Source organism: Astyanax mexicanus, unplaced genomic scaffold (genome assembly GCF_023375975.1).
Source record: "Astyanax mexicanus isolate ESR-SI-001 unplaced genomic scaffold, AstMex3_surface scaffold_43, whole genome shotgun sequence".
Lineage (NCBI taxonomy): Eukaryota > Metazoa > Chordata > Actinopteri > Characiformes > Acestrorhamphidae > Astyanax > Astyanax mexicanus.
Window position 1 is genome coordinate 104,694 of NW_026040053.1, and position 18,765 is coordinate 123,458.

The 18,765-nt window shown below is 41.2% G+C and overlaps 1 protein-coding gene and 1 long non-coding RNA gene across 6 annotated transcripts in view; one reads left to right on the forward strand and one right to left on the reverse strand.

The window, feature by feature from the left end:
• herc1 (HECT and RLD domain containing E3 ubiquitin protein ligase family member 1) overlaps nucleotides 1-11,639 on the reverse strand; it is a 110,927-nt gene extending 99,288 nt beyond the window's left edge. For all 5 annotated transcript variants that reach the window (XM_049473670.1, XM_049473669.1, XM_049473668.1 and 2 more), the window contains exons 1-4: nucleotides 11,399-11,639; nucleotides 6,108-7,066; nucleotides 4,910-5,005; nucleotides 4,041-4,235 (exon numbers count right to left, since the gene is read on the reverse strand). In XM_049473670.1, the coding sequence (XP_049329627.1) occupies nucleotides 4,041-4,235; nucleotides 4,910-5,005; nucleotides 6,108-7,037 (1,221 nt within the window). In that variant the 5' untranslated portion in view covers nucleotides 7,038-7,066; nucleotides 11,399-11,639. The remainder of the gene's footprint in view (nucleotides 1-4,040; nucleotides 4,236-4,909; nucleotides 5,006-6,107; nucleotides 7,067-11,398) is intronic.
• Nucleotides 11,640-15,795: 4,156 nt separating this feature from the next.
• Nucleotides 15,796-17,163, forward strand: LOC125795222 (uncharacterized). The gene is made up of 2 exons (XR_007434234.1): nucleotides 15,796-16,197; nucleotides 16,952-17,163. It is a non-coding gene; the product is annotated as an uncharacterized LOC125795222 (long non-coding RNA).
• The last annotated feature ends 1,602 nt before the right edge of the window (nucleotides 17,164-18,765 follow it).

Genomic DNA, 18,765 nt, shown 5'->3' on the forward strand with positions numbered 1-18,765 from the left:
TACACACACACCATACAGAATACATTATACACACACACACACACACACCATACACACACACCATACACACACACCATACACAATACATTATACACACACACACACACACACACCATACACACACACCATACACACACACCATACAGAATACATTATACACACACACACACACACCATACACACACACCATACAGAATACATTATACACACACACCATACACACACACCATACACACACACACACACACCATACACACACACCATACACACACACCATACACACACACCATACACACACACCATACACACACACCATACACAATACATTATACACACACACACACACACACCATACACACACACCATACACAATACATTATACACACACACACACCATACACACACACCATACACAATACATTATACACACACACACACACACACCATACACACACACCATACACACACACCATACAAAATACATTATACACACACACACACACACACACCATACACACACACCATACACACACACCATACACACACACCATACACAATACATTATACACACACACACACACACACACACACCATACACACACACCATACACACACACCATACACACACACACACACACACACACACACACACACACCATACACACACACACACACACACCATACACACACACCATACACACACACCATACACAATACATTATACACACACACACACACACACACACACACACACACACACACACACACACACCATACACACACACACACACACCATACACACACACCATACACACACACCATACAGAATACATTATACACACACACACACACACACCATACACACACACCATACACACACACACACACACACACCATACACACACACCATACACACACACCATACACACACACCATACACACACACACACACACACACACACACACACACACACACACCATACACACACACCATACACACACACCATACACACACACACACACACACACACCATACACACACCATACACACACACACACACACCATACACACACACCATACACACACACCATACAAAATACATTATACACACACACACACACACACACACCATACACACACACCATACACACACACCATACACACACACCATACACACACACACACACACACACACACACACACACACACACACACACACACACCATACACACACACACACACACCATACACACACACCATACACACACACCATACACACACACCATACAGAATACATTATACACACACACACACCATACACACACACCATACACACACACCATACACAATACATTATACACACACACACACACCATACACACACACCATACACACACACACACACACCATACACACACACCATACACACACACCATACACACACACCATACACAATACATTATACACACACACACACACACACCATACACACACACCATACACAATACATTATACACACACACACACCATACACACACACCATACACACACACCATACACAATACATTATACACACACACACACACACACACCATACACACACACCATACACACACACCATACACACACACCATACAAAATACATTATACACACACACACACACACACACCATACACACACACCATACACAATACATTATACACACACACACACACACACACACACCATACACACACACCATACACACACACCATACACACACACACACACACACACACACACCATACACACACACACACACACACCATACACACACACCATACACACACACCATACACACACACCATACAGAATACATTATACACACACACACACACACACCATACACACACACCATACACACACACACACACACACACACACACACACACACACCATACACACACACCATACACACACACCATACACACACACCATACACACACACACACACACACACACACACACACCATACACACACACCATACACACACACCATACACACACACCATACACACACACACACACACACACACACACACACACCATACACACACACCATACACACACACCATACACACACACACACACACACACACACACACACACACCATACACACACACCATACAAAATACATTATACACACACACACACACACACACACACACCATACACACACACCATACACACACACACACACACACACACACACACACACACACACACACACACACACCATACACACACACCATACACACACACCATACACACACACCATACAGAATACATTATACACACACACACACACACACCATACAGAATACATTATACACACACACACACACACCATACACACACAGCATACACACACAGCATACACACACACCATACACACACACCATACACACACACCATACAGAATACATTATACACACACACACACACACACACACACCATACACACACAGCATACATTATATACACACACCATACAGAATACATTACACACACACCATACACACACACAATACATTATATACACACACAACATACACACACACACACACCATACACACACACCATACAGAATACATTATACACACAGAATACACATTAACACCAATCACCAAGACTAATGGACCAATAAAACACAACTAATGGACTAAAGGAGACATATAACTTCAGTCACTATAAAAAAGGGAAATCTGACAGATAGGCAGCTGGACAAGATACAGTAGACAGCTAAGTAGATTAACAATTAGAGAGCTAGATAAGATAGACAGACAATTAACAAATAGACAGACAGACAGCTAGACAAAATAGACAGCTAGACTGATCAACAGATAGCTACACATTACCACTAATCACCACTAACGCACCCATAAAACAGCTAACGAACTAAAGGACAAATATAACGCCACTATTTGGGGTGTACATCTGACAGATAGACGAGATAGACAGCTAAAGAAGATAGACAAGATAGACAGCCAGATAGTTTAGCAGTTAGAGAGCTAGATAAGCTAGACAGACAGATTAACAGATAGAAAAATTGACAGCTAGAAAAGATAGACAGCCAGATAGCTAGACAGCTAGACATGATACCTAGACAGATAGCTAGAAAGCTACACATGTTAGACAACCAGACAGCTAGATAGATTAACAGACAGATAAACAAGAGACAGCTAGACAGATTAACAGATAGACAAGCTATTTAGATAGCTAGACAGCTAAACAAGATACAGCTAGACAAAATAGACAGCTAGACAGATTAACAGACAGACAGCTAGATGAGATAGACAGCTAGACAAGACATTTAGACAGATTAACAGATAGACAGCTAGACAAGAAAGACAGCTAGACGATTTAGATAAGATAGACAGAGACAGCTAGACAAAGCTAGATAACACTAAATTAAACAGGTAGAAAAGATAGAGAGAGCTAGACAGCTAGAGAGATAGCCAATCAGATAGACAGCTAGCTAAACAGACAGTTTAATAAGATAGCTAGACAAGATAGACAGCATGACAAATCACACAAGATGGACAGCTAGACAAGAAACAGCTAAAGAAGATACAGTGAGACAGACAGCAAGATGTTTAGACAAGATTAGACAGCTAGACAGATGGCTAGACAACTAGCGAGACAGACAGCTAGACAAAACCAACAGTTAGACAGCTAGACAGATTAACAAATAGACAGCTAGATTAATTAACTGATAATAAAAATCACACTACACTGCATTACATAAAATCTAATTTTAGAAAAAAAAATTCTTTTATAGCACAAAAACCCATCTGGGTATGAGAACAGTGATAACAGGACTAAACTGAAACACCAATACATCAATAATTGCTGGTGTTTGATTTTTTAGGAGTATTTTATCCTCTTCAGTAACACAGATGCTGTGAAGTATTGTCAGTGATTAAGAGTGATGTAATCGTGAGATGCTCTGTGATTGGACGGGCTGTGCCGGCAGGCGCCGTGTGGATGATGCTCACCGTCTGGGCGTCGCTGAAGCTGGGAGCCAGTTTGGGCTGGAGGATCTTCTCCTGCGTTCCCTCCACCAGCTGGTGACTGCTGTTACTGCCCCACACGTACACCTCACACGTCTCCGACACCATCGCTGCCTCGCCCGTCTGAATACTGTCCGGACTCGCACACGTCCTCGAGTAATCCGACGCCATGCGGCACACCTATAACACCAACCACCATACATGAAAAGAGAAGTGATCAGTGATCAGATTATGAAGGAACACATAATGAATCATGTAGTAACTAAAAAACTGTGTTAAACAAACCAAAATACTCTGTGAAGTATTTAGATACTCTTATCTGGGGAGCTGTATAACTTGTGGTTTCTGAGGCTGGAAACTCTGATTAATTTATCCTGCACAACAGAGGAAACTCTTACTCTTCCTTTACTTTCCTGGGATGGTCCTGATGAGTGCCAGTTCATTATCATCATCATTATAATGTTTTTGATGGTCTTTAGTTTTTTTAGTTGAGTAGTTGTTTCTTCTCATAATCTGGATTAGAACATTACTGAAATATTCACTATTCACTGTATACCTGTAACTCTACCTCTTCACTACTTTACTTTAACTGATGCTCTCAAACACTTTATTAAGAGACAAGAAATTCAAGTAATTAACTCTTAAATATAAAACATATTCTGGTTTGTTTAAGACTTTTTTGTTTATTAAATAATTCCATATGTTTTTCTTCATAGTTTGGATGAGTTTAGTAATAATCTACAATACAGGACATTTTAAAATAATAAAAAAAAAACCTGAATTTAAGGTGTGTCCAAACTGTACATCACCAGCACATTAAAAACTGTTCACACAGAGTGTGGGGTAAATTTTACCTCCTCGAACAGACAGAGCGCAGCTTCATACAGCGAGCACAGTCCATCCGGCGTCCGGCTCGGCTCCCGCCACTGACTCCGGTCTGCAGAGGAACCCTGTACAACACAGAAACAACATTTATACACGAGTCTGAACAACCAAATCAGATCTAAAACAAAACCAGACCTATACTCTACATTGTTTACATAACTTATATATAACACATTTATATAATACAAGATTAAATAAATAATAATAGCTGCTCTGTGGCTTGGTTTTAACAAAAGTATCAACGTTTAATGCCATGCGGCTATGGAAAAAACCAAGAGGCCACTTAAAAATGTTGAGTTTCTTTAATTTTACCAAATTGAAAATCTCTGGAATATAATCAAGAGGAAGATGGATGATCACAAGCCATCAAACCACCAAACTGAACTGCTTGAATTTTTACACCAGGAGTAAAGCAGCATAAAGTTATCCAAAAGCAGTGTGTAAGACTGGTGGAGGAGAACATGATGCCAAGATGCATGAAAAAAAAAAACTGTGATTAAAAACCAACCAGGGTTATTCCACCAAATATTGATTACTGAATTATTTTCTAGCATTATTTGAGGTCTGAAAGCTCTGCATCTTTTTTGTTATTACAGCCTAAGTAAACAAAACTTTAATTCTTAAAAAAACATTTTCAGATGAGTGCTGGATGTTAATCTACACAGACTCCTCTCCTGTTTATTTGGGTGAGTAAAGCGCTTCTGTTTATTTACTGTAAGCTTAGATTTCCAATATTTTGTCTAAGGTTGAGTTTACAGTAAAGTCTCTCCAGGACTAAGGCTGGGTGCAGCAGCATTGGCATTAGCCACTAACCACAGGACTAGCGGGATGTAAATGCTGTGGGTTTTCCACGAATTTTGATTTTACACAGTAAACACGCAGCTACAGTCCGATATACCCACCTTTGAATGGTGAAAGAGCTAGTGCTGTTGTTTGCGGCTAATGCTAATGCTGCTGCACCTAGCCTTAGTGCTGGAGAACTAAACTGAAACTCCTGTATAACTCTGTACTTCAGTGGAGTGTCTTTACTGCTCCTTACTACCTGACTGATAGAATTCATACAAATTAAAGTTTTTTAAGGGTGCATTATAGTGCAAAAAATACATAATAAAATGGCACTAATATTGCATACGATACGAGATAAGATATAATGAAGAGATTACGTACCAATGAGCGTCTCATCTGCATCAGGATGTTCATAAAGCAGTCGTATCCCATCAGGCCCTCCTGGTTCTGTACGGTCTGGCTGGGCTCCAGGCTGCTGACCCCCGCCGAGGCGGCCAGCGCCATCTCCACCCACTCCAGCAGGTACCGCAGCGACCCCCGCTGAGCCGCCAGCCCCAAGAGCAGCTCGCACGCCAGCCGTCGGCCCACCACGTCCGCCCCCGAGTGCCGCATGGTCACGCCCTTCAGGAAGGTGGTGACCTGCGCCAGGCAGTCCAGGCCCATGGGAGGGATCTTGCTTTCGTTGGCGAGCGACAGCGGCGGCAGGGAGCCCACCACCTCGATGGCGGTGGTGATGACGTCGTTGCAGAGGTTCATGCCGGGTCCGGCGGGCGGCAGCGTCCAGCTCTGGCGCAGCAGGGCGAACAGCAGGCTGAGGCCCGTCCTCACGCCCATCTCGATCAGGGCGTCGGTGCTGGAGCGCGGCCGCTCGCTGACCGCCTGCAGCTCCGCCGAGCCCAGCGTGCTCTCAGGCGAGTGCTGCTGCTGCTTCACCTTGCCCTTGTCGTGGTACTTGTTGGACAGGGCGTAGAAGACGCGCTGCAGGACCAGGAGACGCTTACGCAGGGCGGCGGCGAACGGCGAGTCCGAGCACACGGTCTTGGCGAGCGCCAGCTGACTGGCCAGCAGGGCGTCCAGGTAGTGCTCCTGCTCGTCGCTGGACAGACATTCTCGCTCGAAGTCCGGCAGCTGAGGGCCCTTCAGGCACAGCACCTGCTGGGGCAGCAGCACCACCTCCTTATTGGCCAGGAGCTTGGCGTAGAGCAGGGCCACGCCCTCGCGGGTGGAGATGGACTCGCTGTCCTCGGAGATCCACGAGCTGTTCAGGTGCTCCAGCCATTTCAGCTTGACCGGCGGGATCATCGCGGCCATGCTGCCGCCTCACACACACCCAGACACACCTGCCAAAACAATAAGTCAAGTCATATAGTTTTATTATCATCAATATGTATGCCTATACCCTGTGTTTATTTTAAATAAACTGTAACAGAGTCTGCCTCTTCTTTTCTTAAACTGTCACTTCTAAATGTAAAAGTGTTTCAAATATTTGATGTTTCAGCCATTGGACTAAAAGTGAGTTCAATTATAGTTCACATTTTGACAGATGACTTTGATTTAGTTTTATTCTTAGTCTATTTTTAGTCTTTTATTCTTTTTACTTTTATTCTAGTTTTAATTAGACTAATTAATTTTAGTCAAACAAAAAATGTGTATTTTATACTTTTTTTTGTATATTTTAGATTTGTGTTGTTGTTTTAACTGGATTGTTTACTGCATTATGCTAACATTAAAATGTTTTACAGCAATTGACCTGTGAAGATGGTGGGACAAATAAACTGTATTAGTGTATCATCTTAATTTAGTCTGCTGTTAAGTCAGTAAATTCATTTTATTGTGAAATCTGGAAAATTAGTCCAAACTTTTTTTTTGGTCACTTCTTTGACATTTTTAAGACCATTGGGAGATGAATATATGGATTTGTTATTTAAATAACTAGCTAAATAAATGTAAAAACTTTACTTTTTAAGAATCCATGGACTATTGCCAACCCCTATAGTCTGCTTATCTTCATTCCTTTTTGTTTAAATGTTGTTTTTATAATTAAAAGAGAACTGCTTTTTGTTCAAGCAAACCTCTGCTATTTCGGGGGAAGTTATCTGGGGATATCTGTAGAAGTGGTTAATCAATAGCAATTTGTTTGTCTGCTAAAAACATGCCCTGTTCAACCGTGACTCTGTGCCCAGTGTCCTCTCTCTTATTTGCATTAATTTCAGCTATATTGTAGCTAAAGTTATCTATTATTATATATCTATTATTAGATATCTATAATTACTATATTACTAGTAGAAATTATAATTCCTGACATCTCCACTGTAATTCTGACTAGAACACACCTCCAAACTTCATGTAGCTTCAGAGTTCATCACTCACTACACACCTCCAAACTCCATGTAGCTTCAGAGTTCATCACTCACTACACACCTCCAAACTTCATGTAGCTTCAGAGTTCATCACTCACTACACACCTCCAAACTCCATGTAGCTTCAGAGTTCATCACTACACACCTCCAAACTCCATGTAGCTTCAGAGTTCATCACTACACACCTCCAAACTCCATGTAGCTTCAGAGTTCATCACTACACACCTCCAAACTTCATGTAGCTTCAGAGTTCATCACTACACACCTCCAAACTTCATGTAGCTTCAGAGTTCATCACTCACTACACACCTCCAAACTTCATGTAGCTTCAGAGTTCATCACTACACACCTCCAAACTTCATGTAGCTTCAGAGTTCATCACTACACACCTCCAAACTTCATGTAGCTTCAGAGTTCATCACTACACACCTCCAAACTTCATGTAGCTTCAGAGTTCATCACTACACACCTCCAAACTTCATGTAGCTTCAGAGTTCATCACTACACACCTCCAAACTTCATGTAGCTTCAGAGTTCATCACTACACACCTCCAAACTTCATGTAGCTTCAGAGTTCATCACTCACTACACACCTCCAAACTTCATGTAGCTTCAGAATCCATCACTACACACCTCCAAACTTCATGTAGCTTCAGAGTTCATCACTACACACCTCCAAACTTCATGTAGCTTCAGAGTTCATCACTACACACCTCCAAACTTCATGTAGCTTCAGAGTTCATCACTCACTACACACCTCCAAACTTCATGTAGCTTCAGAGTTCATCACTACACACCTCCAAACTTCATGTAGCTTCAGAGTTCATCACTACACACCTCCAAACTTCATGTAGCTTCAGAGTTCATCACTCACTACACACCTCCAAACTTCATGTAGCTTCAGAGTTCATCACTACACACCTCCAAACTTCATGTAGCTTCAGAGTTCATCACTACACACCTCCAAACTTCATGTAGCTTCAGAGTTCATCACTACACACCTCCAAACTTCATGTAGCTTCAGAGTTCATCAACAACAGTAAAGCGTAGAGAGACTCATGGAATGAGAGTTTACGTGATCAAGCAGCTCAAATCCATTCAACTTCAAATCATCAAACACAGCAACACAGAGCGTTGGATACGCGGTGGAAAGCACACCACAACCAGACTCTACCTGACTATTCCACATAAACACACTCCTAAAACTTGTGGAAAGCCTTCCCAGAAGAGTACAAGCTGTTCTAGCTTTAAACGGTGTAAAGGGCTTACAAAAGGGAATTATTTTAGCAATTAAGCTTATTTTATATCTTATTGCTTGATGTTGGTTATACAATTATACAAGCATTTTACTCCAACTGTACTACACCTGTACTGAGTATGACCACATTCATGACAAATTAATGTGTGACAACAACTTATTAAAGCAATGCAACAAGTTCATAATGCAGGGAAATTACTTATTAAAGTGCAGGAACTAGATACTAATGTATGGCCATGATGGGCATTGGAACAAGATCCTTATGGGTGGCAATGATGTTTTTAAAGCGTGGGAACAAAATCCTAAAGCATGCCCATGACTTATTAAAGCATGGGATTGAGATAACCATACAAACTGGCCATATAAACTGTCTTCATGACTTAATCTTAATCGTGTTCCCATGCTTTATTAAGTCGTGGTCATGCATTATTTATTTATTTTTCCACATTGTTCACAAAGTGTCTTTGTAGTAGAGTTCATACTAGGGGTGGGCAATATTATATTGTATACAATATATCGTGACAGAAATATCGTGATATTAAAAATCCATATCGTGATAATAGGGCTGTTCTGTCTTAAAAGTAGTCTATTATTTACTGTGAAGCTTTAGGTGTATTTATTGTATAATTGTTTTAGTTTGCAGTTTATATGCATGCACTAAATATTCTGCATTATTATTTGCCGCATTATATTATTTTATGCTATATTATTTATTTTGCCACATTATGTTTATTCTGTTGTACTATTATACTATATTCCTGAAATTAATTTATTATTTTTCTGTTTTCCTATATCGCCAAGTATATCGTTATCGCAAAAATACCCTGAAATATCGTGATATTATTTTAGAGCCATATCGCCCACCCCTAGTTCATACTAGTGTAAACTGTTTTACAGAGAATTTTGAATTCTGAAATTTGAATTTTTAGACTTTTACAGGTAAAAACTGAGCTGTTAGAAAAAAAGTGAAGTAATTTAGGTGCCTCACTGAAATAATTTAACGCCAAATATGATAAAATATTAAAAATATAGCTATTAAAGAGTTAAAAAGCCAAATAATATCCTTCATGCTTAATCATCCAGCTTGTTTGTTAGCTACGTTAGCTTGCCTTAGCTCAGCTTAGCTTAGCTAGCTAGCTAAAGATGGCTAGTTTAACTGCATACAAAGTGCATCTTTTGAATTGTGGATTAATGCTGGATAATTGAAGATACAAATAACGCAAATAATCAGTACATATCGCTGACAAATACGTTAAGTTAGCGTTTAGTTCGTTATTATGGTTTTAGCTTAAGCTAAAGCTAAAGCTAGAGGCTAGCTAACAAATAGCGTAGATAACTTAACAGTTACCCGTTGTAAAAGAGTTAGCTTAGCTTACCTTAGCTAGTTAGCTTAGCTTAAGCTAAGTAAGCTTTATCTAAGCTTATATTATTATCTTATATTATATTAACCCGCGCTAAATTATTAGATTAATCTAGATTAATTCTGTTAGTAAGTAGATAGCTAACTTTTTTAAATTGTGTATAAATTGTTGCTAAGTATATAGATACTAAATGTTATCTTAGCTTAGCTTATCCTAGCTACGAAATCCAATACAAAACGCCATTAGGAAGCTAACGTTAGCGTTAGCCAGCTAACCCAGCTAGTCAGTTGCTAGACAGCTGGCAAATGCTGGAAAATCCACATCCTGACTTTATGGATCCGCTCCGGGATTTAGTTCCACCTGCCAGGGCGGCTCTGCTGCAGCACAGCTGCAGCATAGCCGCCCAGGCAGGTGGAACAAAATCCATGGGCGGATTTTCAGTTCCCCGGACCTGGATCCTTCAAATCCAGCTATAGAAAAGCCTCACAACAGCCGCCCAGTACAATTACAATCCAGTTTATTGCAATTTTAGCACTCATAATTAATAAACCGTGATTTCCCCAGCACAGCAAAGACTTTAAACCTTCTAAATCCGGTCTAATCGATCAGAAAATCGATCTAATTCAGCATATTAAGACAAAGTGTAAGAGAAAGTGTGTGCAGACAGATAGCTAGGTTAGTTGGTTGGCTTACCCAGAACTGTCACAGGCCTCTTCTGTGCAGAAAACAGATCAAACAAGGAATTCATTATTGTTATTATTGTTATCAATCAATGCAGCACGTGCGTGCGCGTGCCGCCGATACAAGGCAATCAATTAATCGATAATAAATCGCCTCTGCTGGAGTAGAGAAGCTGTAGAAGCTGGTGGAGCTACTCGGGTAGAGCAGTGTTCTCCACAGACTGACAGACTGAACTCCGCTCCTCCCTCCTACCCCTAACCGAGCCCCAGCCCCAGAGAGAGTGTGTGTGTGTGTGTGTGTGTGTGTGTGTGTGTGTGTGTGTGTGCGTGCGTGCGTGTGTGCGTGTGTGTGTGTGTGTGTGTGTGTATGTGTGTGTGTGTGTGTGTCAGGCGTACAAAGCTAGCAAAGAACATTGAATAAATGCTTATGTATTTTTTTCTTAATTATAGAAATCATAATAATCTGTATTGTTATTATTATTATTTGTTATTATTTACATTACATGCTATTCAATTTAAATCCAGACAGGATTATTTTCTCAGGGGGTTCTGGGGTAATTTTCTCTTTTATGCGGTTTTTATCCTCTGTGATTTTATTCCCGTCCAGAACGATCATGTATGTGTTTTTCTCAGACGTCCTCTGTGAAAATTATAGGCTGAATTATCTACTGTTTTTCTCTGAACTCCGTGCTCCTCCGGTAATTTTAGTCCCGTCCGGATGCACATCTCTGAGTTTCGTCTTCTCGCCTTTAATAAAATAAACATTAATTACGATAAACAGTAGATAATTCAGCCTGTAATTTTCTCAGAGTACTTCTGAGAAAAACATGCACATGGTCGTTCCGGACAGGAATAAAACCACAGAGGACCCCCATAAAAGAGAAATTTACCCCAGAACCCCCTGAGAAAATAATCCTGTCCAGATAGAGCTTATTACAAGCTACACACATAAGACCAGTGGCGCAAAAAGGGGGTATGCAGCCTATGCGATGCATAGGGCCGCTGCACTAGAGGGGGCGCCAAATCCAAGCACCAAATAAATTTGCAGAGCGCGGTGGGAAAGTAATGACAGGACGCTGACGATTTTAAAACGCATCAACCAGAACAAGCTAAAAAAATTATATTTAAATTAAAAAAAATTAAACTGATTAAATTTACCCGGTGAAGTCTGTTTTGGTGTCAAAATTTAGGCTGTACTTCTGATTTAAACACACTGTTTTGGTTCTGTAATATTTGTAGCTTTATTTAGGATTTTATTTATATAAAGAATTATGACTTTTTATATAGTGCAGAATAGTTTTATGTGTTGTTTTTTCTAATTAAGGCTACAACTGTGTTGTTTGTTTCTGGAATTATGGCAAAGTAAGGAAGTCAGAACAAGCAGGAAAGAGAGTCTGATATCCGACTGGTGGGAAATTGGGATATCCGAGTTCCGACAGAGCGCAGAGTCAGTGTGTGTGTGTGTGTGTGTGTGTGTGTGTGAGAGAGAGAGAGTGTGTGTGTGTGTGTGTGTGTGAGAGTGTGTGTGTGTGTGTGTTTGATAGTGTGTATGTGAGAGAGTGTATTACAGGACTTACAGTATAGAGCTGCTTATCACACAACCCTGATAACAGAAGGAATATAGGTCAAAGGTCACCCTTTTTTTTTTATCTATTAGGGGCCGGTGGTCAGTCCTGTATTTACTGCAGCCGGACAGACAGACAGATAGAAAGAAAGAAAGAAAGACAGACACGCAGACAGTGGGACAAACAGACAGATATACAAGCAGAAGGACAGACAGAGTGACAGAAAAAAAGACAGACACACAGACACACAGACGGACAAACAGAAAGACAGACAGACAGAAGGATAGACAGACAAAAGGACAGACTGATGAGGGAAAGGAAGAGAGACAGATAGAGGGCCAGACAGGCAGAAGGACAGACAGACACAAGGACAGACAGAGAGATAGACAGACAGAAGGACAGACAGACAAATAGACAGATGACAGAGAGAATAGAAGAACAGACAGACATGAGGACAGACAGAGAGATAGACAGAGAGAAGCACAGACAGACAGATAGACAAGCAGAAGGAGAGACAGACACACACAGACAGAGTGACACACAGACAAACAGGCAGACAGAAGGACAGACAGACAAAAGGACAGAGAGAGACCAAAGCAGACACACAGGTCAGACAGACAAGTCCAGAGGACAGACAGTGTTTCCTGTACACACTCTGCTGTACGAACTATAGTGAATAGGAGTGTAAACAGCAGTGTGATTATCTTCACTCTGCACACACACACAGGAGTGCCACAAGAACTGTATCAGTAACACACACACACTCACTCTCTCACACACACACACACACACACACACAGGAGTGCCACAAGAACTGTATCAGTAACACACACACTCTCTCTCTCTCACACACACACACACACACACACACACACACAGGAGTGCCACAAGAACTGTATCAGTAACACACACACACTCACTCTCTCTCACACACACACACACACACACACACAGGAGTGCCACAAGAACTGTATCAGTAACACACACTCTCTCTCACACACACACACACACACACACACACACTCTCTCTCTCTCTCTCACAAAAACACACACACACACACACTCTCTCTCTCTCTCTCTCACACACACACACACACACACACACACTCTCTCTCTCTCTCTCTCACACACACACACACACACACACACACAGGAGTGCCACAAGAACTGTATCAGTAACACACACACACTCACTCTCTCACACACACACACACGCACACACACACACACACGCACACAGGAGTGCCACAAGAACTGTATCAGTAACACACACACACTCACTCTCTCTCTCTCACACACACACACACACACACACACACACACACACACACAGGAGTGCCACAAGAACTGTATCAGTAACACACACTCTCTCTCTCACACACACACACACACACACACACACACTCTCTCTCTCTCTCTCTCTCACAAAAACACACACACACACACACTCTCTCTCTCTCTCTCTCACACACACACACACGCACACACACACACTCTCTCTCTCTCTCTCTCTCTCTCTCTCACACACACACACACACACACAGGAGTGCCACAAGAACTGTATCAGTAACACACACTCTCTCTCTCACACACACACACACACACACACACACACACACTCTCTCTCTCTCTCTCTCTCTCTCTCTCTCTCTCACACACACACACACACACACACACACACACACACATATTTCATAATGTACGGCCAAATAGAAAAGTCCCAAAATGACTTTATAAGGAATAAATTTTTAAATAATTAATTTTTTTCACTTTGTTTCATCCTCCGTATCCTAGTTTACCCTCCCGGAGGTACCAGGTTCTGCAGTGACAGTAGAGTGGGTGGCATGCAGTACCCTGCTGTCTGTGTGTGTGTGTGTGTGTGTGTGTGAGTGTGTGTGTTACACATGGTGCGTCACGTTTGCCAGGGTCAGCAGTCAGTCACCCGCAGGTTATTGTACCCACAGTTACCCAACATCAGCCTGGGGTTACTGAGCTCTGCTGCCCTCTACTGCCTCCTGCTGCCTTTTACTGCCTCCTTGCTGCCCTCTAGTGCCCCGTGCTGCCTTCTGCTACCCTCTAGTGCCCCTTCTGCCTTCTAGTGCCCCCTGCTGTCCTGTACTGCCTTCTACTGCCTTCAGCTATCCCCTGCTGCCCTCTACTGCCTTCTACTGCCTCCTGCTGCCTTCTGCTGTCCCCTGCTGCCTTCTAGCGAGACTCCAGTTATGCTAATACTGGACTCTTATTAGCTATTTTGAGGTCAGTAAAACAAGAGTTCACTTATTTTTTACACCAGAACTATAATATTTTATGGCTGATTGTATCATTTATTTATTCAGATTATATTTTTCAATACCTTGGATAAAGATCAAATCACATTTAGACAAAAAAAGAATAAAATTCCAGAAAATTAAAAAGATGAAAACATCTGTAAAAACATAACATTTACAAAACATAACATAACAAAAACATTTCAATCAAATTATAATAATATCTTTAATCATAATAATAATAAAATATCAGTTTTCTGCTCATTAACACAAACATATTATCAAGTATTATCAACTGATATTTTAACATGTTCTACATCTGTTAAAGAGCTACATAACTCTTATTAAAAGTGATAATGGTTCAAATATATTTAAATCATAAATATAAAGTTTCAAATAGTTTCATATCGTTTCATTCTACCAGTTTACCTACATAAATATGTAAATACATTCCCAACAGTTTCAGTTATTGATTATAAATAAATTCTTACAAGCACATTTCTTTTTCTAATAAATCTATAACCGTAAACGCATTCAAAACACACTGAATTTCCTATGAAATTTCTTAAAACAAAGAAGCACCAGTATCAAATACATCAATTAATACAGTCAACAATATTAGTAATATATATAAAACACTATGTTATATTTTAGATTTGTACACACTAAAAACTGCTGGGTTATTTTAACTACTCATCTGCTGGGTTATGAAATGTCTAACCCATTATGAGTTATTTCTATGGGAACTGGGTTATTTTTGGGGGGATTTGGGTTGTTTTTGTGCAACTCATGTGCTGGGTCAAAATTTCGCAAAGTTCTTCAACCCAACATGCATCAGTTGACCCAGCAGCTGGGTTGTTTGTGCTTCGACTGTCATCACGTTTACAGGACGTGCTCCTCCTCCACCATTTCGCGCCCAGACAGGCTCCATGCTCCTTCAGCAGCTCGCAGGTGCTCGAGAGAGACTGATCATCTTTGTGGTAAATATTTAATTCACGGTGTCTGTGTTGTGTTATAGCTAGTGTAAGGACCCTAATTCCCACTTTATCATTAACTATCAGCTTTATTTCACTGTAACTAAACGAATTAGGGGGAATACTGCTAACTGATTTGCTAGCCAGCAGGCTAATTTGCTAGCTTAGCTTAGCTTTTTCGTGTAGGTCTTTGCAAACATTTTTACAACATAGCTAGCGATTCTAAAATACTTTTTTTATGACAGGATTTTTTTGTGAGAATAAAGTTTAAGTGTTCGTCTAATGTGTGTGTGTGTGTGTGTGTGTGGGGGGGGGGGGTGCAGAGAGAGACAGGAAGCAAGCAGAGGGCAAGGCTGGGAGCAAAATGGTACAGCTCCTCTCAAAATCAAATGCACTGAAGAGGGCTGCTAAAGACTCTCCCAGCTTAAGTTTCTGGAGGATGAAATTGCCACCCAAAGTGCACAGCTTAGAAGCATGTAAAATAATGGATGTATATATGTTTGTTTCATTGACAGTAAATGTAAATTGACTGCAATCTGGCTTTATTTCTTTTTTAATAATTTGTGAAGGACATTTCTGTTCTGAAGGCTTAAGTTTAACTATTCTGTTACTATGCAATAGAAGGTAGAGTACTCATGTTTAGAATTTTGAATTTGAGATGCTCTGAATCCTTTCCAATTTATAAACCTAACTATTCTTTATTTTAAATGGTCCTTTCTCACACTCACTTACTCTTTTGCATTCTTTCTATCTTTTTTAGCCTGGAACAAATATGGTGGAGCACCTCCATGAGGCCATGGCATCCAGACCTTACCCATGTCCTGACACCGGGAAATGACAATCCTTGCTGGACAGGCTTTGGAATTTTAATCACAATAATATTTTAGTTATAATTAATATGAATAATTGTTACATTTTACATTGTTGGCATTCAGTTATAATAAATTTCAAGGCAGTGCCTTGTAAAAATTACATTATTGTTTAGGTGTTTATTGCATAACATATAGTTTATAGCAGTTTATTTCACAAAGGATTAAACTATGGTGTGTTAGAATTAATCTGTCATTTCTGTTAATTTCACCAACCATTTGGATAGGTAACTGAACAAATGTATCTCGCTGGTGAAACAACCCAGAATTTAAATTACTTTGACCCAGCATTTGGGTGGAGTAGATAACAAATATGTGTAGTTGAAATTACCTTAATTTGCAGTTAATTTGACCCAGCATTTGGGTAGTATATTTTAACTCAACTGCTGGGTTATAATGGGTCAACCCATCTTGCTGGGTCAAATTAACTACTGCTGGGCTGGTGCTATAATAACCCAGCGGTTGGGTTGAAAATAACCCATATTGGGTTATTTTTAGCCCAACTGTTTTTAGTGTGTAGTGTTTTTTATCCCCCTATCACTGCGATGCTCCAACACTAGGAGGGTAAGAACCAGTGCATACCTCCTCCAATACCTGTGAAGTCAGATTTGCCTCTTTTCCATTCCGGCTGCTGATGAAGAAGCAGCATAATGATCTACTGTACTCTCTCTCTCTCTCTCTCTCTCTCTCTCTCTCTCTCTCTCTCTCTCTCTCAGACTCCGGCTGCTGATGAAGAAGCAGCATAATGATCTACTGTACTCTCTCTCTCTCTCTCTCTCTCTCTCTCTCTCTCTCTCTCTCTCTCTCAGACTCCGGCTGCTGATGAAGAAGCAGCATAATGATCTACTGTACTCTCTCTCTCTCTCTCTCAGACTCCGGCTGCTGATGGAGTAGCAGCATGACCTACTGTACTCTCTCTCTCTCTCTCTCTCTCTCTCTCTGGCTGCTGATGGAGAAACAGCATGATCTACTGTACTCTCTCTCTCTCTCTCTCTCTCTCTCTCTCAGACTCCGGCTGCTGATGGAGTAGCAGCATGACCTACTGTACTCTCTCTCTCTCTCTCTCTCTCTCTCTCAGACTCCGGCTGCTGATGGAGTAGCAGCATGACCTACTGTACTCTCTCTCTCTCTCTCTCTCTCTCAGACTCTGGCTGCTGATGCAGAAGCAGCATGACCTACTGTACTCTCTCTCTCTCTCTCTCTCTCTCTCTCAGACTCTGGCTGCTGATGCAGAAGCAGCATGACCTACTGTACTCTCTCTCTCTCTCTCTCTCTCAGACTCCGGCTGCTGAAGGAGAAACAGCATTACCTACTGTACTCTCTCTCTCTCTCTCTCTCTCTCTCTCAGACTCCGGCTGCTGAAGGAGAAACAGCATGATCTACTGTACTCTCTCTCTCTCTCTCTCTCTCTCAGACTCCGGCTGCTGAAGGAGAAACAGCATTACCTACTGTACTCTCTCTCTCTCTCTCTCTCTCTCTCTCAGACTCCGGCTGCTGAAGGAGAAACAGCATGACCTACTGTACTCTCTCTCTCTCTCTCTCTCTCTCTCTCTCGGACTCTGGCTGCTGATGGAGAAGCAGCATGTCTCGGGATTAAAACCGGCGATTCAAACCAAATAATCTTAATAATCTTTCTACTCGTTAAAGTACTGACCGCAGCTGCTGCAACTTTAACCAGGTTTGCTTTGCAGGAAATTAAAACAGA